The sequence below is a fragment of the Pleurodeles waltl genome, chromosome 4_2, assembly GCF_031143425.1.
Source record: "Pleurodeles waltl isolate 20211129_DDA chromosome 4_2, aPleWal1.hap1.20221129, whole genome shotgun sequence".
NCBI lineage: Eukaryota > Metazoa > Chordata > Amphibia > Caudata > Salamandridae > Pleurodeles > Pleurodeles waltl.
Genome location: NC_090443.1, coordinates 283,520,454 through 283,542,986, shown reverse-complemented (window position 1 = coordinate 283,542,986; position 22,533 = coordinate 283,520,454). Strand labels below are relative to the sequence as shown.

The 22,533-nt window shown below is 42.6% G+C and overlaps 1 protein-coding gene across 7 annotated transcripts in view; it reads left to right on the top strand.

The window, feature by feature from the left end:
- The first annotated feature begins 4,057 nt into the window (after window positions 1-4,057).
- Window positions 4,058-22,533, top strand: part of EP300 (E1A binding protein p300) — a 498,766-nt gene continuing 480,290 nt past the window's right edge. For all 7 annotated transcript variants that reach the window (XM_069231138.1, XM_069231137.1, XM_069231136.1 and 4 more), the window contains exon 1: window positions 4,058-5,137. In XM_069231138.1, coding sequence (XP_069087239.1) covers window positions 5,044-5,137 — 94 coding nt within the window. In that variant the 5' untranslated portion in view covers window positions 4,058-5,043. The remainder of the gene's footprint in view (window positions 5,138-22,533) is intronic.

Here is a 22,533-nt window from a genome sequence, read left to right as displayed (position 1 = left end):
CACTGGGCCCTGGCTAGCAGGATTCCAGTGAGACAGTAAAAACACCCTGACATATACTCACAAACAGGCCACAGGTGGGGGTAACAAGGCTAGAAAGAGGCTACCTTCCTACAGCCTCCTGGCCTCCTCTATCGAAGCCATTTTTCCAGTGCCTCTTCATTACAGAGCGATTCAACGTTTAAAAATACAGAAGGGTCTATCTTACTCAGACCTCATCGACCTCACCCAGAAGACTTGAAGTGAGCTCCTATGGTGGCTAGACTACATGTCAGCATGGAACGGCTCTCGTCAGGACGTTATTCTGGAGTCAGATGCCAGCAGGTGGGGCTGTGGAGCAAGATGCAATTCCCTTTCCACAGGAGGCCGCTGGTCAAGACAGGAGTCTTTTCTCCACATAAACTGTTTGGAGTTGTTGGCGGGCTCCTTCGCCATAAAAACTTTGGTTCCCCTCTCCAAGTGTTACATTCTGCTTCGCATGGACAGCGTTTCCGCAGTCCGTTACGTCAACAAGTTGGGCGGGACGAGATCCCAGGTTCTAGCAGAGATAGCGAAAGCCCTGTTGCATCTTTGTCTTAAGAACCAGATTTTGGTGACGGTGGAGTATCTTCCAGGTCAGCTCAACACAATAGCGGACTGGAATTCCAGGTATCTCAGGGAACCCAGCGAGTGGAAACTCCACCCTTTGGTGTTTCAGGCCCTTCAACTGAAATGGGGTCAATGTAAAATCGACTTATTTGCATCTTGTCCCTCGATTCTTCTCTTGGAGACCGGATCCCATGGCGCTAGCCACGGATGCCTTCCTCCAGGGGTGGCAAGGCTCCCTCTTGTATGCCTTACCCCCCTTCATAATGATTCCGAGGGTTGCAACGCTGACTCTACAACAGAGGGCAGAGTTCATTTTGATTACCCCTTGTTGGAGAGCTCCCATACTTCTGGAGATGTCCAGGGACCTTCCGGTTCTGATTCCCTCGATTTCTGAATTATTTTTGGACCCAGCGGGGAAGTCTCACCCTCTTCTCAGTCAGGACAAACTGCACCTCATAGCATGGCGTATTTCCGGCAGCGCTGGCATCTGCCAGAACTTTCGGAACAGTCTACTGCCTTCATTGCCGATTCATGGTTGGACTCCACTCACATACGCTACGCTTCTGCTTGGTGTAAGTGGCTGGGTTGATGCGACACACGAGGTCTGGATCCTGTGGAGGCGACATTGCTGCTCTAGTCAATTTCCTAGCAGAATTGGCTTCTGACGGTCTTAGCTATGTTTCAGTTAATAATTATCCGTCAGCTATTTCAGCAGTCCATTCTTTTTTTTATACCAGTGGGAGAACACCCCTTGGTAAGCAGAGTGATGAAAGGTATCCGCTTGGCCAATCCTCCTCTTTCAAAATATGCAGTATTGTGGGATGTTAACATTATCTTAAATTTTTTACGACGATGGCCTTGCAATGCCGATTTAGCCAGGAAGCAACTTTCATCTAAGTTGACGATGCTTTTGTGCTTAGTATTGCGTAGACGAGAATCAGTTGTGAGAGCTCTAGACATTTCTGGATGTGCCTTTTCACCTGAAGTAGTCATGTTTGCCATTTCCAGGAGAACGAAGATGTATTCCAGGCAATGATCTTTTCCCAGCTTTCCTGAGGAGTCTAAGCTTTGTGTAGTACATTGTTTAAAAGAGTACAAGGACCGTACCAGTGAATTTAGGCAATCTCCAGGGGGTCAATTGTTGAACGCTTTACAGAAACCCTTTCAACCGGTTTGCTCCACTACCTTGGCTCATTGGGTGAAATGGATTTTGTCAGAGGCAGGAGTTGACACATCCAAATTTGGGGCTCACTCGGTGAGAGGGGCAATGGCATCAAAATCCTTTTCTCTGGATACGCAGTTACAGGATATAATGAGAGCGGCAGATTGTTCATCGGAATCTACATTCAAAACATTTTATTACAAACTGGTGTCCGATGTAGCTTCTCTTGGTTTCCAGCAGCTTCAAACAAGCATAATCTGAAGCCTCTGGTCCTGCCTTAGAATAAAAAGATTTCTAGCTTACGCGTCAAGAATTTTCAATTCTATTAAGGACACGAAGGCAAGGATTATCCTTCCCGAGCTTTTAATGATCCCTCCCTCATTATGGTGGTACATGAGTAAGAATGTTCTAATGTTTTGTTTTTCATACATGGATTTGCACTGTATCCTAATTTTATCAATAATGTGTATATGAATTGCACTGATGTTCTTGGTTACTTAGCCATGTGCAGTTTTGGCTTGATAGCATTTTTCTATAGAAAGTTATGATCTATTTATTTTCCCTGCTACTCTAGTTCCAGACCAAAAGTCTGGTTGACGAAGAATGGAGGTTCTGCTGATTCGGACCAGTTCAGCGGTCAACTTCTGGAAGTTTGTCATCTGCCTGTGGTTCAGTCCTGGATCTTCTGCTTCTATGTTCATGGGGTTTTAAGATTTTGTTTTTCCCTTATCGCACAGAAAGAGGAAGAGTTTTAAGGATTGCCGTAGTTATGGACGATTTTCACGGTGATTGGTGTTAAGACTGTGTTTAATACTGTTGGGAAGTGTAGTTTTTTTCTTAAACTTTAATCTGATTGGCTGCTGTGAATTTATGTTAATAAACAGAAAAGAAGGAGAAGCATAATCCTCACCTCCGTGTCCTTAATAGAATTGAAAATTCTTCACGCGTAAGCTAGAATTTTTTTTAATTTTGATTAATTTCCCACCTTATTTTTAAAGTTGCTGTAATAACGTGTTTAAGTGACACTGAAACATAGTTGCTGCTTGTGATTTGAGTCCTTGGGCTGGTGGTGATTTATTCTCGACTACACAAATAATAATGAAATACTCGGCTCTTCTGAAACGCTTATTTTTTAAAAAGAAACAGCACTCGTAGAAGTAACCACATCAGTGATTGTTTATTAATGTTAACTTTTTTATTGGAAGCATATATCAGCCAGTTTTGAGTGGCTGCTTTTTTGCATTTATTATGTGGCATATCATTCCATTTAAAAAAATAAAAAATAACCATTTCACAATTTTGGCTTTACCAGTGCTTGTTTTTCCTCTGTTGTTATATTGTTCGTTAAGAGGTTCACTTTAGACACCCTCCCTTTCAGGCTGAATTATGGGCATCATGCCCCATCCACCATTTCTAGTTTTTATTATAAGATTCATCACACCGCCGATTTATTATGAGGTTGAGCTTACCTCTCATGACTGGAGAGTTTAAACCCACAATCCTATATTTGTTTTTTATGTGGCAATTTCGCATTTAATTTTGCTATATTTATGAAAGTAAAACCCCGTCTAATTCTAACTTTTTTAAATGATGGTTGCCCAGTATCGTTTTTTTTGTTTAATATGCGATCAGTTCTACCTCATCTCTCATGCTTTTAATATAGAGACCGCGCTCCACACGCATTGACGTTTTGTTGCGGTGGCCTTTCATTCCCTGCTGTTTATTTTTATTTTATTGTGATTCAATTTACTTTTGCATTTCTACTTAAACTGTAGTTAACATATATGCAAACATTTTAGAAGAGGAAAGAGGGAGATTGTAAAAAACAGTTAAAAGGGAAAATGTTTCTCCCGTTGGCTTCTATGGAAGCAGATGCAATATCAGCGGGTGACAGCCAAAATAAAGCAATATTTTGTTCCAAAATAAGGAGTCCCCCCCTTGAATAGCGTCTTTTGGCATGTATATGTTCATTGAATGCTTTTATGTTTTTATTACGGGGTTCTTCGCTCCTGTCCCCCATTGTTTGGGGCCTGACTCATTTGTTTGCCCTATTTTCTTCCTTTTCCCACTTTTATGCCGACACTAAATAGGTCCCACCATACTACCCTTTAAGATCAAAGGGAGGCGATGATGCAGTACGCCAGAGTCATGGCCAATAGCATCCCCTCTTTTACCGCATGTGACGTTCTTGGGATGGGACGCCTTACCTCGTCGTCCAATGGGGCGCAGCGCCGCTCCGTGCCTGCTCTTCCGGCCTTCGAGCAAGTCCCCCTAGTCCCCCCCACCCCCCCTTACGGTCTTCCGCCTTCCGTCACTTCCGGCTGCTGCTGCCGAAGCTGCTTCCCCGAAGCGGAGCCGAGAGAGGAACAACAGCCGCCATTTTGTTTGTGTCCGAGCGGCCGAGGCGGAGCGGGCAGGCCGGGCCCGGGGCAGCTGAGGGGCAGGAGAAGGGGCAGCATCAAAAAGTTGGAAGCTGGGGGACATGCACTGCCGCAGCCCCATCCCGGGGCCTCGATAAAGCGCAGCGGCAGCAGGATGGTGCCGCCCCCGGGGGAGGCCAGCGGGCGGGAGCAGTGTTGATTGCCTGGGGAGGCCGAGCCCCCCGGGCACCCTCTCCAGCCTGCGGAGAGGCCAGAGCCTCAGCAGCCGGTCTGGAGAGAGGGGGGCACGGACACCGGCCCATAGAAAAGTGGACGACTTACATCACTTGTTACAAGGATTGCTATTCTGGGCCTACTGAAAGACACCCCTGCCTGTTTAAAGGACCCCTCCCCCAAGATTGCAGCTCCCTAGTAGTAGTATTGCAGTAAGTATAGCCCAGGCCTTCACCAGAAATCAAGTCCGCAGGAAGAAAAGTAGCCACCAGGCCTTCCAAGCATAGCAGAAAGAGGAGCATCATTCACCTGCACCCTGGGCTTGATCAAGTACTGTTGCCTGCAGCCCGAGGAGGCCCAGGCCAGCCGCGACAATTCCTCCAGTTGTGCAGGGTTATTTATCAAACCCTCAAGCAAGAGCATCATTCCCTGGGCCTTCCACTATAGGATCTTCCGGCCTTATCCTGCACTCCAGGGTAATTGCTCTGACCGACACATTCGACCTTCTCTGCAAGTCAGAAGCCTCGATATTATATGCAGCCGTAGGATCCAGAGCCGCTCCAGAAGAGACGTCAGAAATTGTACAGCACATAGAGTAAAGCTTTAGCAAAGACCCTTTGCACGCATTCTACCAAGTGGTCTTCAGCAGGGGTTACGCCCATTTGCTCGCTAGAATAAGATAACTGCACCTTTTGACCGAGGATGGCGGAGAATGTGGTGGAGCAGGGCCCACCGTCCGCAAAGAGGCCCAAGCTCAACTCACCTGCACTGTCGGGTTCCAACAGCGATGGAACAGGTGAGGCATTGTAGATACCTATTGCTTAGCTGTACAGATCCAATTATGAATACTTTGCCAACAAACTCTGTTTTTTTCAACATCAGTTAGTCCTGAAATTAGTTGCTGTTAGCTGTGCAATACATATACTGATCAGTAGCTGTCAATTTATTGCCCAAACCAGGAACCTTGCCACTGTCTTACCTGACCAGCTTCAACTGCAGTGGGGCATCAGGCGATGTATTGGTGCCTGCTTATTTACAATACCGACCAGAAGCCTTTCAATTTACCATATATTTACGCATTGACCTTAACCAGTGGTTAATCCGAGGAGGTAAATAAGAACTCATCGCCAATACCGACCAGTATCCCACATATATTCATATCCACCCAATTAAGTGAAACCTTTCCAAATCTTTGATATTCATTGGTTTGGGTTCGCATCCAATGTCGTAGCCCATTCTGTCTCGTCAAGAGAGCGGCGTGGTATCATGATTGTGGAAAGCAATATGTATTATTTTGTAATACCCAGTCGCATGCCTATCCCTTTTATGTTTACAACCCCACTCCTTTCCTGCTTGCGCGGCACTAGGGCGGTATATCAATGTCAGGCGGTTGTTAATGATCAGTGCCCTACCAATAACCAATTCCACCCTTTCCTTTCACAAAGCGATGGGAGGCAGATGAGTGTATATTATTGCCCAGTGATTATCAATGATCAGTATTCTGTTACTAGACCCTTTTTATCCGATGTTAATATCGATGTGACAGGGAGGGCATATTAAAACCCACCGATTGCGAGTGAACGATATCTGCAAGTCCCCTGACCCCACCCTTCTGACTAGTGGCAACAGGTGAGAATATGTCGACAGCATCCTTTAGTAATAAGCCTCCCTTCATAACCATTCCATTTTGTATGGTGCTAGCAACAGTTGCACATCTTTCATTTAACAGATGTTTTCGTGTTCAATTTGTATTCCTGTCTGACCATCACTTCCTTTTGTCAGCTACGAGATGGCTTTGTGCACTCGTACCGAGCGATTTAATGGTGCTCACCAGTGTCGGTGAATAACCCACTCGGCACCTGTAATATCGGCATTGATGCATACTAGATTCCGTTTGCATGGCAAGTGTCTAAATGTATGGTTATTTATCTAACGCATACTCAGTGCAACAGAAGCGGGACATAGATTAAACAGAGGGTGGCAGATACTCTGCCCATTGCCTCCTTAAGCTTCTCCCCGTGCTAGGGTGTGGGATGAAGTTCAGACCATGAACGTCCTTCACTCCAACTGTCCCTTTCCAACTGCAAACATATAATGCAGTACTTATAAATAGTTATTTGCTCTGTGTGGCCAACGTATACGCGATGAGTTTAGGCATAACATCAATCTACACTAATATTTTAGGCTACTTTGTACCCTTGTGCTTAGTTACATATCAGTATGTGAACTGAGTGGTTGAGTTGAGCATCGTTGATACCTGTTCACCTGCAGTTATCCGTCTACGCTTTCTCTCTGACAGTCTTTGTCCAGCAGTTCTGGCACGTGGGAGCTGACTCGGAGGGCGTTCCCACTTCGTGCCTATCGATATTTGGAGGCACCTTGCAGTCCCTTCGGTAATTCTAACACCTCCCACCCTTTTCTGCCCTTTAAATTCGCCGTTTGCTCTGCATACTGTAGACTTCACCTCCACTTTACTGTAATTAGGGAACGCCTTTCATGCGCCACCGTCTGTCTTTGATAGTGATGTGACAGATTGATAAACAAATACCGGATATCTGTTATCGAAAGCAGTCAGTTACCGTGCAACTGTCAACTTTGCTTTTCGGTTCCTTTCAGAAGCAATACGATATGTGAGCATTAACCAATACATCGTTAATGCATGCATGCTATCGTTTAACGTATTTTAAGAGTTGACTCGTACACCAAAACTACTTATGAAGTATGAATGCTGTTGTCTATCCAACCATAAAACTCCACATCTCATTCTTATTTCCTTGGTCATTGCCTAGTTCACCCCGTGTGTACTTTTAAGTATGTTGACGTATGCTCCTGCAGATAAAGTGAGGATTCGGTTTCTTTTCAGTGTTGGGGATCCCCTTATTTTCATTTGTCCTCTTAAAGGGACGAGGAGCTGACCACCGATGATCTCGCTACTTACGATTACATGGGTTGGTTGATTTTGTAGCGTCCGGCTTGGGTGGTCCGGTTCTTGTTGGGTTTGGGTGGCCGGGTGCTTGGTTTGGTGGTGCTCGGCATGGATAATATGTTTTGTGGTGCTTGGCGTGGGTAGATTATTATTTTTTTTGGCCTCGCTCTACGCGGTGTGGTATATTTGTTGTTGAGCTGTTGGTTTGGTATTGCTCTCTGGGCTGTTTTTGTGCTGCTCTTCCATTGGGTCTGTTTTTGCGTTACTTTGCGAAAGCTGGCAAGTTTCATATTGCTATAAGAACGTATTTGTTTTTTCATTGCTCTGTCCTTGTTTTTTGTTGTTTTTTATTGATTGTGTGTTTTGTGTAGCTTCCTGATGGCTTTTATGTGTGCTCTGGCCTTCTGCCTTGCGTTTCTCTGATTGGTATCTAAACTTCCGCTCCCGGGGATTGGGTAGAATTACTGTACTTTGGCTGCTACAGGAAAATGTTCCTGCATTGTATGGCTGTTTTTCTGCACTAGTATTCCGTTTATAGGTAGTCCGTTTGGAGAGAAATTTCTCAGTGCTGGTAGGCTCTGCTTGCCAGAGATTTCTATTTTGGTTCTCTGTTTTGACGGTTGTTTTTGGTTTTCTTTGGTGAGATGTTAGATTTGTGATGTTAAATTGGCCCACAGATAAGCATTACATGCTTTTTTCGCCATGTTTTGTAAACACAGATCCTTTTTTTTATTGAATTTGTGAACTTGTGGGATTTTGCTGTTGCTGTGTTTGCTTTAATTTGTACATGTTTGGTTTGTGTTGACTTAAGTTTAAAGCTGTTTTGCAATGAGGTTGTTTTTGTTGTGTTTGTTGTGTTTTTGATTGTGAATGTCATTCATTTGTGTTGGTCTTAATGATGCTAAATATCGTGGGCAATACATTTCTCTATTTTGGTAATGTTTTATTTTCATTGCTCGTGAGTTGATTGCTTTTTGTCCTTGATCCATGTCATTAGTTTGTGTTTTTCGTTTTGTGTTTTTTTTTTTTTTATTGTCAGTTCAGCATTTTGTTACGTTTTAAAGTTATTGTTGCTATTGATGACACCAAAACGTGTCTCACAAATGGCATGGCTGTCCCTGCTTTGAGACATGCACAGTTTCACGGGATTCTTTTCTCGAGAGAAAAGCGACGTACCCTTGAAACCAGAAGCACCCAACCTAGGAAGGTATGTTCGTTTATCCTTCAATTCATCTTTGGGAATCTCTCTTATTGCCTAATAAGGTATTCCGCACCAGCTGCTCAACATACCTGATTGACTGGTGATTTTATATTTTCCCTCACATCTAGTGTCTTGACTAGGGCATTATTCTGATTCTTGACTGGGTCTAGACTGGCCAGATTGAGTTATGGGGCAATTGTAGTGGTTTACCAGTTTCATTCCTCTACAGACTTAGGGCTTTTGCGAGTATAGGGACACTGGGGGTTGGGACATAGGCCATGCCAGGTAGAGAAAAGGTGGGATCTGTTACTGTACTATTAGTAAACCTGCTTTGAACCCAGAACCCCCTATGGCCGCTTTAGTGAATCTGCAGTTGGCTCCACCAGACCATGGCTGTGCACGCAGCAGAGGATGCAGTGTTGCAAATCTCTGCTTCAGCCGAGGATTTCTGAGTGAATGTCTTATGCATTCTTTCAGATATATTCTGTTTCAGTGTCCTGATGCTTCCGTTTGTGGTGATTATTTTATTTTTCCTGTGGTTCTTATTTGCCCTCTTCATACCAAGTTAGACTGTAATGTCATCTTCAAGCATAATTTTCATTTTCCGAGGACATTATTTGACGCAGAGCTATCTGAAGTGAGAACTGTTTCAGATTCTGATGTGATTTGCAAGACCCGCCTTTAACAAGTTTAACAAAAATGGCGTACACCAGATCTTCTACCAAGTGAATCTAAGTCTGGCATCATATACTTAAACAAATGAAGTCGTTGGTTTCCTCGGGTTGATCAGCAAACCTTCAGTGCTAATGGTTAGATGGCTTCTCTGTCCATCCTTGGTGTACCTGGGAAGTCATTCTTCCACTATGCTGCAGCTGCTTAGTGAAGACCACCAGTTTATCATTCAAAATGTACAGTCAAGTACTTTTTAGGGCAAAATGTCACTTGAGTGGCTAATTCCACTGTTAGAGCATGGCTTCTTCGCAGTATTCGAAGATCCCATGTCCTATTTTTCCTTTCAAAGAAGCCTTCATGCTAGCCTAGGTCCTTGAGTTACTTTTAGTTAGTTGTGAGAAGGACCAGGATGTGTTTAACTTGTGAGAGTGTGATTTCGTTGAGAACGTACCACCTTCTACATGGAAAGGAAAGAACGCCAAAAATCAGCAGTAGCCACCGTAGCATTTTCTCTTCTGAATTGCAAAAATATGGACACTCTTAAATTGTGTGTTTGTGGTGTCATCCAAATAGCGTAGATCATTAAGCTAGTAACACATCCCTTCAGTATTCGGACTTTACCAATGCATGGATATTGTCCGTTACTTTACCAAGAAAGCTTTATCTTCCTCGATTATACTTATTAGATATTATCATTTGTATGGACTGGAGCCAGTTAAAGCTCTGAATGAAATTTCGTTAGACTATTGTACAATCACTAACGTGTCTAGTGAGTCCGCCTCCATGCTTAAACTCATAGCGATTTCCACCAAATGCCGAGTGTAACACCATCGGTTTCGACACCCTTTAGTTAACACATTGTTAGTATAGTTGGCCTAACTGGTGAGTCTTGTGTACCAGGTTATCCTACAAACCACATTTCTTGTGATATAATTATCAACAGTAAGCGATACAACTTGGATGCTTATAAACACCTATACAAGCATTGCTTCTTTTTGTATTCGTCGTCAAACCCTGCTCATTTGTTGTGATTCTGGCCACTTCCTGATACAATTGAACGCTCCAAAAGATGTGGGTGTTCAGCGACGGTGTCATCCGAGGCCCTTGTTATCAGAATAGTTACATTGTTATTGTAGCGCACTCGGTTAGCTGGGGCAGTGTTGTCATGAAGTTGTGAGCTGCTCTTCTCGAAATTTGACCTTTTCGGTTTTAGAAATATCCCTATTGGTTTACCAGGATAGTGTATTTATATGTGTGTGTATATATACATACACACGAACACGTTTTGCCTCTCTTGGCTACTTCGATTGTGGGACCGTGAAAAAACCCTCTCCTGCTGCCTTCCGACATTTTAACTAGGAAATACTTAAATAATCTGCCTCACACCCCGGAGATTAACTATTCTGTTGTTACTGTGACATACACTTTCCCGGATCATTTTTTAAAATCTTCATAGTGTGGTAACCTCTATCTACCTTTACTGTGATTCTCAACTTTTGCCTAATTGAGTTTTTTGACATTATAATAGAGATTACGGGCCCTCTGTGAGAGAGGGGGTGCTTGTATAGAGATGTCTGCAAAGCAAGCCAAGGTAGGAAGCAGTGGAAAGCTACCCAGAGTGGCTATATGGAGGGTGCTGTAAAGGTGTTTTTGAAGATTGGGACAGTCATTTGATTGTGGCAAAGAGTGTTGTATAACAGTTGTGTGTTTGTGGTGAATGCTTCTAGTGGCGTAAGTAGTGCAGCTGTATGTCCCATTATTAGGTCTTGATCATTACCTCCCTGAATTGTGTGACCATAAGGGTGGTTGCAATCCTCCTTTTTCAGCGCTTTAAAAAAAAAAATGCCTGTCCATTGTCTGGCATCAGTCAACTGAGTACTTAAGGCTTCTTCTGCACAGGTGTCACGGTCATTTTTTAGAGACTCTGCAGAATGCACCCCGTTGCGTCTGAAACATGAAGGTTTGGGCCGTTTATCACTGGGAGTACCATGGCCCCCCTCTCTCTTTTCAGGGCTCGTAGTTAATATTATCAGCTCTATCACCTCAGTTAGTCAAGTTCTGTCGTCTAGCTCGTTCTTGGGGTCCGTCCATGGCCACGGATGTTCCACACATTTTCCTACATCCTCCCTTTTAACCTGTCCGAGGTGCCATGGTTTTCTGCAGTTAGAGATGAGAGATTGACTTCTTCCTGAAAATATCTAGTGCATCATCTGAAAGTTACCCTTTTAGAAGATCGCAGCTTTTTTCTGAATTCTGCAGTCTTGTGACCTCTTGAACCCTGCTAACTCAAGAGACAGGTTTCCACGATTACTCCATTCATGGCTCACATGTTATTGGGCTTTGCATGGTTATATGGTTGCAGGGTAGTCTATTTACATTTTTATTCTGTTGATCCTCCTAGGGCCAAAGAAATACCCCAGTCTTGCTTCAAAATCAAATGGATGTACACTGCGGTTTCAGGCCCTTCCTTCCTTTCTGGTTTTTGCTCAGTGTGTCTTGTTTTTAGGTCTTGCTTGCGAGAGTCGTTTCTACAAGGGGCTTGGAGCCTGCCCACTGCTTACCATTTGTTGGCTTCGTTGTCACTTATTTGCTGCCTTGCAGTGGGCCAGTGCATGCTGGCTTCATTTCCTCAGCTTTTGTGTGGAGCATGGACAAAGTACTGATTGCTTTATTTTCCACTGCTGCCACCATGATTGAGGTATTGTTTCCTTTTTTTCCCTTCTTATTGTTGTTGCTTCTTCCCTCCAGTTTTCCTTTTTGCTGCTTCTCCTCACCCTCTCCGATGTCATTGTTTCATATCCCCCACCCCCCATTTTGTCAGTTTCTCTCCATCTATCATAAGGGGGGGGAAAAGCGATATGACATGGCCAGTCTAGGCTGCATCACATTGATTTTTTTTTTTTTTTCCCCCTGTACCATTGCCTGTTCCTAAATTATCTATGCACACCTTCCCTACCGCCCACCCTAAGGGGGAATCAAAAGAGCTATTCGTAGACCTTGCTGACATTGTTCTTTTTCCCCTCCTAACATATAGCCATGGCGCTGAGAAACATGGTTAAAGGGAATTGCATAGACAATAGTGCTTGTGTGTGTGTATATATATGTATGTGTATATATATATGTATGTGTATGTATATATATGTGTATGTATATATATATATATATGTGTGCATATACAGGGAGTGCAGAATTATTAGGCAAGTTGTATTTTTGAGGATTAATTTTATTATTGAACAACAACCATGTTCTCAATGAACCCAAAAAACTCATTAATATCAAAACTGAATATTTTTGGAAGTAGTTTTTAGTTTGTTTTTAGTTTTAGCTATGTTAGGGGGATATCTGTGTGTGCAGGTGACTATCACTGTGCATAATTATTAGGCAACTTAACAAAAAAAAATATATACCCATTTCAATTATTTATTATTACCAGTGAAACCAATATAACATCTCAACATTCACAAATATACATTTCTGACATTCAAAAACAAAACAAAAACAAATCAGTGACCAATATAGCCACCTTTCTTTGCAAGGACACTCAAAAGCCTGCCATCCATGGATTCTGTCAGTGTTTTGATCTGTTCACCATCAACATTGCGTGCAGCAGCAACCACAGCCTCCCAGACACTGTTCAGAGAGGTGTACTGTTTTCCCTCCTTGTAAATCTCACATTTGATGATGGACCACAGGTTCTCAATGGGGTTCAGATCAGGTGAACAAGGAGGCCATGTCATTAGATTTCCTTCTTTTATACCCTTTCTTGCCAGCCACGCTGTGGAGTACTTGGACGTGTGTGATGGAGCATTGTCCTGCATGAAAATCATGTTTTTCTTGAAGGATGCAGACTTCTTCCTGTACCACTGCTTGAAGAAGGTGTCTTCCAGGAACTGGCAGTAGGACTGGGAGTTGAGCTTGACTCCATCCTCAACCCGAAAAGGCCCCACAAGCTCATCTTTGATGATACCAGCCCAAACCAGTACTCCACCTCCACCTTGCTGGCGTCTGAGTCGGACTGGAGCTCTCTGCCCTTTACCAATCCAGCCACGGGCCCATCCATCTGGCCCATCAAGACTCACTCTCATTTCTTCAGTCCATAAAACCTTAGAAAAACCAGTCTTGAGATATTTCTTGGCCCAGTCTTGACGTTTCAGCTTGTGTGTCTTGTTCAGTGGTGGTCGTCTTTCAGCCTTTCTTACCTTGGCCATGTCTCTGACTATTGCACACCTTGTGCTTTTGGGCACTCCAGTGATGTTGCAGCTCTGAAATATGGCCAAACTGGTGGCAAGTGGCATCGTGGCAGCTGCACGCTTGACTTTTCTCAGTTCATGGGCAGTTATTTTGCGCCTTGGTTTTTCCACACGCTTCTTGCGACCCTGTTGACTATTTTGAATGAAACGCTTGATTGTTCGATGATCACGCTTCAGAAGCTTTGCAATTTTAAGAGTGCTGCATCCCTCTGCAAGATATCTCACTATTTTTGACTTTTCTGAGCCTGTCAAGTCCTTCTTTTGACCCATTTTGCCAAAGGAAAGGAAGTTGCCTAATAATTATGCACACCTGATATAGGGTGTTGATGTCATTAGACCACACCCCTTCTCATTACAGAGATGCACATCACCTAATATGCTTAATTGGTAGTAGGCTTTCGAGCCTATACAGCTTGGAGTAAGACAACATGCATAAAGAGGATGATGTGGTCAAAATACTAATTTGCCTAATAATTCTGCACTCCCTGTATATGTATGTATATATATTAGACCTATTGGCTGTGTCAATGCTTCTGTCAAACATTGCTTCTTGTTTTTGGTCCGTGGCTTGTCCTCTGTCTGTCTTCCTCATGGTTGAATTCCTTCCATATTTGTTTCTGGTCTGTTTCAATACATTTTTAAAACACTTATCCCCCCTTTTTGTTCATGCTTTCTTGTTGGTTGGTTGTAGGGCCATATTAGCCCTATATTTTCTTGAAATGCTGGTTGGTTGGTGGGTTTTGCTTTTCTCCTCAGTTTGTCTTGTTGTTTCGTTAATGTCTTCTGATTATGGTTGTGAGTTGATAAAAGGTTCATGCCCCTCTCTCCACATCCCTAGCGCATCACTCTTGTTTTAGCCATGTTCACATCACCTGTCTTGGGTATGTTTTTTCATTCCCTCCTTAGTTATGTCATGGTAGCTTGCTCACTGGCTACCCAAGGTTCTTTTATTTTTACCTTCAATTCAGCACGTCGTGTCTTTTTTTTCTGCAGTGCTTCAGTCATTTGGCTCTAGATCTGCCATCCTATCCATACCCTTTCTTTGGCAGTCAGTACAACATTGGTCTATATTTCAGTACCCTGGTTCCGTTCCTCCTGCCCCTGTCGCTCATCTTTGCTTGTCAGTTCTTTGTGCTGATATTTGCTTTTTGGGCAACTTGTGCTAGGTTAATTTCTCTCCTTTTTTCAATTCAGCTTGTCCTCCTCTTGTAAATTCACCTATAAGCTTATTATGATCCTGCCGTTAAAGCCCCTCTGCTCCTTAGATGACCGTGGATGATTTTTTTTTTTTCCCCTTTTTTTTGTTCCTTGAATTGTTTCCCAATAGGTCAGGTGGCAGTGTTTTCTTGCAGCAACTTTTTTTCAACTTTCTCTTTCCTTGTTATGTTCACTTTGCTGATGGTTAAACTCATCCTGTCCTCCTCTTCTGTCTGTGCTAATCGGTTTTTGCTAGATCTGACCTTTTACCTCCCTTTCAGCTCCTATCGTCCTTTTGTCTTGGTCAGCAGTGTTCTAGTCTCATTCTTCAATTTACTAGGTATTAGTTTACCTTTCCTGTTACTAAAATTGAGAACTGAAAAGAGCCCAATAAATTATCTCCTAACATGTCTGTTGGATGAGGGTAAGGTTTGATTCTTAATTATTGCATCTCAGCCGTCTTTTTGTGTTGGTTATTTGGCTTTTATTGCACAGCGGATTACTATTTACTTTTTTTTTTAAATCCTTGTTTAGCGGGTCATGTCTTTCACCCTTTCCTTACTATAATGTTTACTTGTAATTCTTATCCTTGTCTGTCTTTGCTGTGCAGGGGGTCACATGTGGCTTTCTTTGTTCTTCTCTTGATTCTGATCCATTCTTTGCACCATTGGTTTAGTCACGTGCTATCCTAATGTTCGCATGTGGTCATGAATAGATTGGTTTCTCTTAACATATTTTGATCATGCAGCTCATCTTTACCTCCTGCGTTTGCTTCCCACATGTGTCTGTTGAGTCGCTGCCCAGTTTCTTTCAGGTTATTTTCTGGTTTTGTCAGTTTATTTTGAGTCAGTTTCCTTTCTTTTCCTCATGTTTGTCTCACTCTACTCTCCTTCTAGCATGTGGTTTTCAGTCCTATGCTTTCCTTTCTGTGCTGCCTTATGCTCCGTTTAGCTTACCCACTTCAGTAGAACAGTCGTCGTTCATGGTGATTTCACTGTAGTTCTTTTCCCCCTCCCCCACCCCCTTCCTCCAGTGGTCCATTTCTTACTGTGTGCTCAAACTCCCCTACCTCCCTGTGTCTTCACACCTGCTTCAGTCCCTTCTTAGTTTTTTTATTTTTCTTCACCCCCCCTGTTCTGTTCCTCATTTACTTTTTTGGTTCATCCTTGACCCTGGTGGGTGAGTAGTTTCTTTCACTCCTGGTTCAGGGTCGTCTGTCATTGTTACTCAGTTGCCTCCCATGAAGTGCAAAGCGACAGCGACCAGTCCTTGCTGCGCTTGATTCCCCCTTTGTTGCATGCGCATATTGCCTACAGGAAGGGGTGTGTGTGTGTGTAAGGATTGCTTCTATTCTTTGGGTTCACTAAGCTTCCTCTCATATGTACTACTCCTAGCCCGGTCCCTTGCTCTGTGGCCTTTAACCAGGAGCTGCTGAGGGTGGGTCTTGTGACCTTTGTTGAATCCTTCCACCTCCCCACCCCCTTCCAAGGTTTTTAGATCGAGCGCACAAGCACTTTTCAACCTGTTTGTAAGTATTCGGTGGGCTTTTACCCACGCCCATCTCACTCCCATCACTTTCATTTGTTCATGGGCTTGCCTTTCAAAAATCCCTTGATGTCATTGGTAAATGCTTTACGTTTGTCCTGCAATGGGGTGGTTTTGTTACCGCTTTGCAGACAGACCCTGTTACATGGATTATTGCAGAATTGCTGATATACTTCAGCCTGGGTGAACTATCTTATTTCTTTTGCCTCTACCCTTCGAGCTCTATGGCTGCCATGGCGCTCACAGTGCAAAACAGCACAAACTCCATTAACGGTATTGAAGCGCTGGTCACATTCTTTGCACCGTTACCTAATCAGTAATTTCTTTAGGCTCTTCCCTTCACGCTCCATAGCTTTCACAAATACACTTGTAATTGATAAATGCGTTACGTAAAAAACACAAAAATCTTCAAAGTGGCTCTCCTGGCACAGCAGGAGAGCTGATAGTACAATATTGGCTGCACTCTGGAAACTTGCCCCGTTATGCTTTGCAGGCCATTACTTATTTTTTTGTTGTTTTGCTCATAACTTAGCCTATGGATGTCCTAGGACAATGGGACTACCTCCAAAACATTCATGACAATGTGCTCTTTCTGCCTAAATCATCTCCAGGTCCCCACACTGTTAGTGGGGGCTCTAAAATAATGCCCCTTCCCACCATTCTGTCTTTTTAAGCTCTCTCATGGCTGGAACTTTTGTTTTACAGCTGGGAGTAGTTTGTGTTTTAAGGGCCTTTTTTTTGTAATATCATTGCAGTATGCCTGTTAGCTCATAAAATGTGTAATGCACTATGCCCTCCAAGGGCTAAATATATGGTTACAGTGCATTACTTTGACATTTTCTTTTCATGTGGTTATGCCCTCTAGGGGCTAACTATATTGTTACATGACCATATTTCCTACAAATGCTATTCTCATTGTAGTGTCCTCTAGGGACTTTTCTGAGCATTTCAGTCCAATGCTAAAAGTTTATTTCTGATAAAGATTTTTATTGGGTTTACACGATAATTGTATATGTTTTATGAATCTCTCCTTTTTGTAATTATGACCGTAATTCAGGCCAACATAAGATCTGTATTACACTATGATTTTGAGCACTCTTGCTATGTTTGGGTAACCCTTCTAGTTTATTTCTCTCGTTACTCCTCCGTGGCCATCTTGTGTCTTTTTTTTTTTTTTTAGGAATTGTTAGCCAACAAGCAGCTCTGATGGTGGGGTGGTAAAAGTGGTGTTCTATAGGAATTAGCATGGCAAGTTTAAATTAGGATGCCTAATGGCCATATTTTCATTTTTGTCTGCAGATCTAGGAATACGGCAATGGTAGTGCTTTAGTTACATGCAGGCCACTGGAATTATGTGGCAAGAAAAGACAAAATTATGAGGCAGGGTTGACCAATTTATGCAGCAAGAAATGTCCCATTATCAACTTACAATGGCAATAGCTCTAACTCAGACGAGACCTATTGCATTGCAAATGCTTGTTCTTGTTAGAAGATCTTCTCTACCTCATTCCTTGTTGAATGCCTGCATGCGTCCTGTGTGCACGTGGAATCAAGCAAAATGTCTTCTGAAAGTGCTGTGGGCCTACCTGTGGCTGATAACTGCCAGGCCCCCGCACTGTTAGTCCGTGGATGTCACTAATCGTGCTACGGCACAAGTTTGGGTACTGGTCAGGTTTTGGCACTCTTAACCTATGGTGATACCTGTGTCGCTGGCCGAACTTCGGCACTGGCTGTCTTTGTCAATTACTGGTCTCATCGGTCGCACGTAGGCCTTTTTCGGTTTCACTAATGAAGTGTGGCACAATGGTTAGAGCGGCAGACCCTGAAGCAGAGATCTGGCTCAAGACCAGGGTTCAAGTCCTGCTTCGGCAGGTCTTGGGCTCAATTCCCTTGGACCAGATAATTCTCGCCTCGGTGCCTAATCTAATTAATGAGTCCCACTCTGCAACTCTGGGCAATAGCTTGCTTAATCTCCACACCGGCCCCAACAGCGCTTGGATGCCTGGCTTCACCCTGGGGGTGCCCAGGAGTGGGCACCTCACAGGGAAAAGCCAGGAGGGGTTCCATAGCGGTATGAGTACAGCGCCTTGAGACCCTAACGGGTGAGTAGTGCGCTATACAAGTGCAAAGTTTACAGTTTAATCAAGAGTTGACTGGCTTCCTAACTAGATGGTTTGGATTTTTTATGTTTTTCGTTGCATGTTGATATTGTGATACCATGTTTTTAATGGCGTCCCTGATCATCCTGCTTTGTTAACGATCTTGTCAATTGATATTTGTTGTTATAAAAATATTCTCCTTGCTGTCACATGGTCATTCAACATGTGGATGGCTAGTGGTTTCTTAAATGTTACTGGTCACTTACTGATGTCAGGCTGCATTGCTGCTCGGTCGCTGATGTGTTTGGTAGGGTTTACTTTCTTTTTGTTACTTTTTCACTGGTCAGAAGTTATTATAGGGTAAAACTGTCACTCGTCCATTCATCCTGCCAGAGGATGGTTTGTTTTTTAATATTAGTGGTTTTGATGGTTCAGGACTCGAAAAATCCACTCACATTAGCGAGTCTTATTTGATCAGGTCGAGCTATTTTTAATACTTGTCCCTTCTGACAAGTTTACACTGAACAAATGTTCTGTTCAGCTGAAAAGTGGAGAGGCAATAAAAGATGCCTTTAAATCTTGTTCTTGTGTCACATTTGCTCTGTGTTCACAGGCAGATGTTAAATCAGTTTTTCCTACAATTAATTTTCATTCTGACTGCAGAGTTCCAGGACTTTGTATGGTGAACTGTGTGACCTGCTGCGTAGAATGTAAAAAGGCTGTAGGGTGTCAGATTTTTCCTAACCTGCAACATTTAAATGACAGTCAACTGTGGAAACATTTCAAAATATATATCAGTAGTTGTGAAAGCCCTTTTTTATATTTCTGTGTGATGAAAACATGTTTTAATAGTATGAAAACAAATCAGAATACTATACATGTTGATGTGCAAAGGATATGTTTTCTGAAACCTAATTTTTACAGATTAATACACTATGTAATTTTTATCAGTAAAGCTGCAAGTTAGTGGAGAGGTTTTTGGATATTTCTTGGAAAGTTACTGTGTGTAGATGACAATAGGTTACCACATCATAGTTTAGTAATATATTTATTAAAGTGCAGTGTTTGAACAAACTCACAAACACTCCTGCCCTGCTAGCAATGTTGTTAGTAAACTAGTAAATTCGTAAACTAAAAAGTCCTAGGTTATGTGGGCTAGATTCTTGTGATGGATGCAGCAAACTTTAGTGTACCTCATCAAACAAGAGGTTTTTTGTACTGCAGAAATGCTGAGCTCACATATTTGAATGTGCAATCATGCGAGAATTACGAAAAAGGCGACTGTAAAAGATTTGCCTAGGATCACACGATTTGAGACCAAGTGCGTTACAGTTAGGTCGAGTAGATTATTTAAGTTACTCAACCTGCAGGTCTAGTAACAATTTTTTTTGATTTTTCGAGTCCTGTGGTTATATGTTGAGCTCAAGTTGTGTTCTAATATCAAACCTCTGGTGTGCTGGCACTAATCTTTGGTTTGGTAGAGGATGAATGAATTTATTTACATATTTGCGAACGTTTGGGAGATATTTCCTTTGTTTGTGTGCTGTACCTGATCTGCATTGTTTACTTGTTCTGTTTTTTTTGTGCACCCAAAATCTGGTGCAGAGGGCTCCCTCATTGGTCGAATATTTGTCACTTATTTGGAACCGTTTTTATTTTTTGGTCTGGCTGGTTATCCAGTGGTAGAGTGCAAAAGACTGTCTGAAATGTGTTCTTTCTTAGCCTGTATGTTTATTTAGAAGTATGACTAAAACTGAGAGGCTGCTCGGAGTTATTTTCCTGAGCAATACTAATTATCATTTAGTTCTTTAAGTTTTTCGGGCTTCTTAGAGGTAACATAAAAAATTGTGTCATCCAGTATCATGTGTTTATAAGATCTATCCTGGATGGGACTGGACTGGGTTGCTGCTGAGGGGGTCATTGCTGCTTATGTGGCAGTACTGTAGTCTAAAAGGATACATCCAATGGGCTGGCATTGAGGCGTTGATAGTCACATTTTCCAGGCGTTTCTGTTGTATGTTGGGAAATGGCTGTAGACTGTACGGAGGGGTGGTAGTAACATACTCTGGTCTTCTAATGAAGTGGCAGACTAATGGAGGAATGGTGGGATGTATGTCAAGCTTGACTCCCAATTTTAATGCTTGACAAGTGACTTCCTTTGAAGTGTTTGGTTTTGGGCTGGGCCAGTCTGTCCTTTCTGTTGAGGCCACACATCCATAGAACATGAACAGTTTAATCTTGCAACCATAAGCCATATTTATTGGGCAAGAGGCCCTACAACCGCAAAAGAGAATTAAAGTACGAGATGCCATTTATTAAGCCTGGAATTGATGTCATCTTACTTTCATAAACTGGTTGCCGGCTGCTCTACCCATATTTCAGGTTATTTAAACAGAGCAATCACCTCCGATTAGCAACTGTTTATTAACCACAAGTGTTTCAATGAGTGCTTGACAAAGGAACATGTCTGACTTTTTTTCTGATTGATGAATAGTACAATTTCTGCCATATATGTAACCAGAGCATCCTCTAATCTTTGCCGCCTCATGGCAAAATGATCTAACAAAGATCACCATGGCGGTAAGAGAATACTGGAATGCTAATTGTGCCCAGGTGTGGTGTGCTTAAAGTGGTACTTACCAGAGAGTAATCAAAATAGATGAAAAAAACCTTAAACGCAGGACATCAGTATGCAACCGTCACGTTTCAGCATTACAGTATATCCTTTTATCATATCCTCTGTATGACTGTGCCCTTACGGTCATCCAGGTAATGAAATGTTGCTAGGCAAATATGTGCCCTAAGTCCACATGGCGCCTGTAGAAATCACTTCCCCCCACAGTTGTGCCCTGGGTTTTAAAAGCTTTTAAAAATGCACAATACTAGCTAGGATGTCACCCATGACGTGTCCCAAAGGCTATCCCCCGCGCCCCCCTCCCCCCCACCACAACAACCCTCACTGCCTTCATCAGTCCTGGTGCCATTGCCTTGTTCAATGCGATATGGTCCTTTCTGAAACAAGTCTGCACGTCTAACAAGGTGGAATCATTTTATACTACTTTGTCCAGTCAATTCCTGTTGTGGAAATCTACAACAGAACTTCACTAGCGAAAGGAGCATTGACAGCACTTGTTAGCTAATTGGTTTCTGACATACTGTCACTATTCTGAGTATACGCCAGCTGTAAAAAATCATCCTTATTTCAAACACTATGCTGTCAAATAATTTAAGTATATTAGACGACTACATACTGCTTTAACAGTATTGCTAGACCAAAACCTTTGAATCAGTGGTGAGATTTTATTGTTTCTGAATTAACATTTCAATGAACGGTATCTCAGCCTCCATTAGAAGCCAGTGTTGCTCTCTTATGGTGTGGGAGCAGTTTTGGGCTCCAGTGCCCAGATGCGGATCAGTATGCTTCTTAACTATAAACAAATGAATTTAGTTACATCTTCTGCTCTCTGCTTCCTAATAGAGTGTGATTGGCAAATGTGAGTTGTGAGTTAATCTGTGTGTGTGTGTGTGTGTGTGTATATATATGTGTGTGTGTGTGTGTGTGTGTGTGTGTATATCAAACATATTCTTGTAGCCACAAGAAAGGTCAGAACACTTCCAGTGGATATAAAAGTTTTACTGTCATACAGATCTGTATGACAGTAAAACTTTTATATCCACTGGAAGTGTCCTGACCTTTCTTGTGGCTACAAGAATTTGTTTGATTTAATTAATGGCTATTCCCGAAACCATGGTCGGACCGCCACTTTTTTTGATCCTCAGTATTTCGGGACATATTTATGGGATTCATATATATATGACCTCTGACTAAGATTTAAAGGCATCTTAATCGTTAATTCAGTTTCTGACTGAACAGAACACCTCTTCTTGAGAGTAACCAAGGTATCTTTCGTAATACTTTTGAGGTTTTGTCCACTGTTCACCCATACCCAGAGTAATTAACCATGTTTTAACACATTTCTGACAGGGAATATTGCCTTTGTGGTCGAGTGTCATAAATTTATTCAATGATTCCTGCCACATAAACAATATTTTGCAAGCCCAGATCCAAACGTATCGGGATTAAGGGAGCATTGCAGGGTAGGCCCAAGATTGATCTCATGAAAACATTCTCTGTTTTCTCTGGTACTCCAAGGTTTTGTGAACCCCATATCTCTGTGCCATAGTGCACTGCACTAGACCCCATTGCTCAGTAAATATAGCAGTGGCAGCTGGACTGTATGTACATTTATTTAGTTTTCTGCACATGGCAGAACTAACATGCTGTCAGTTGGTAAATTTGGA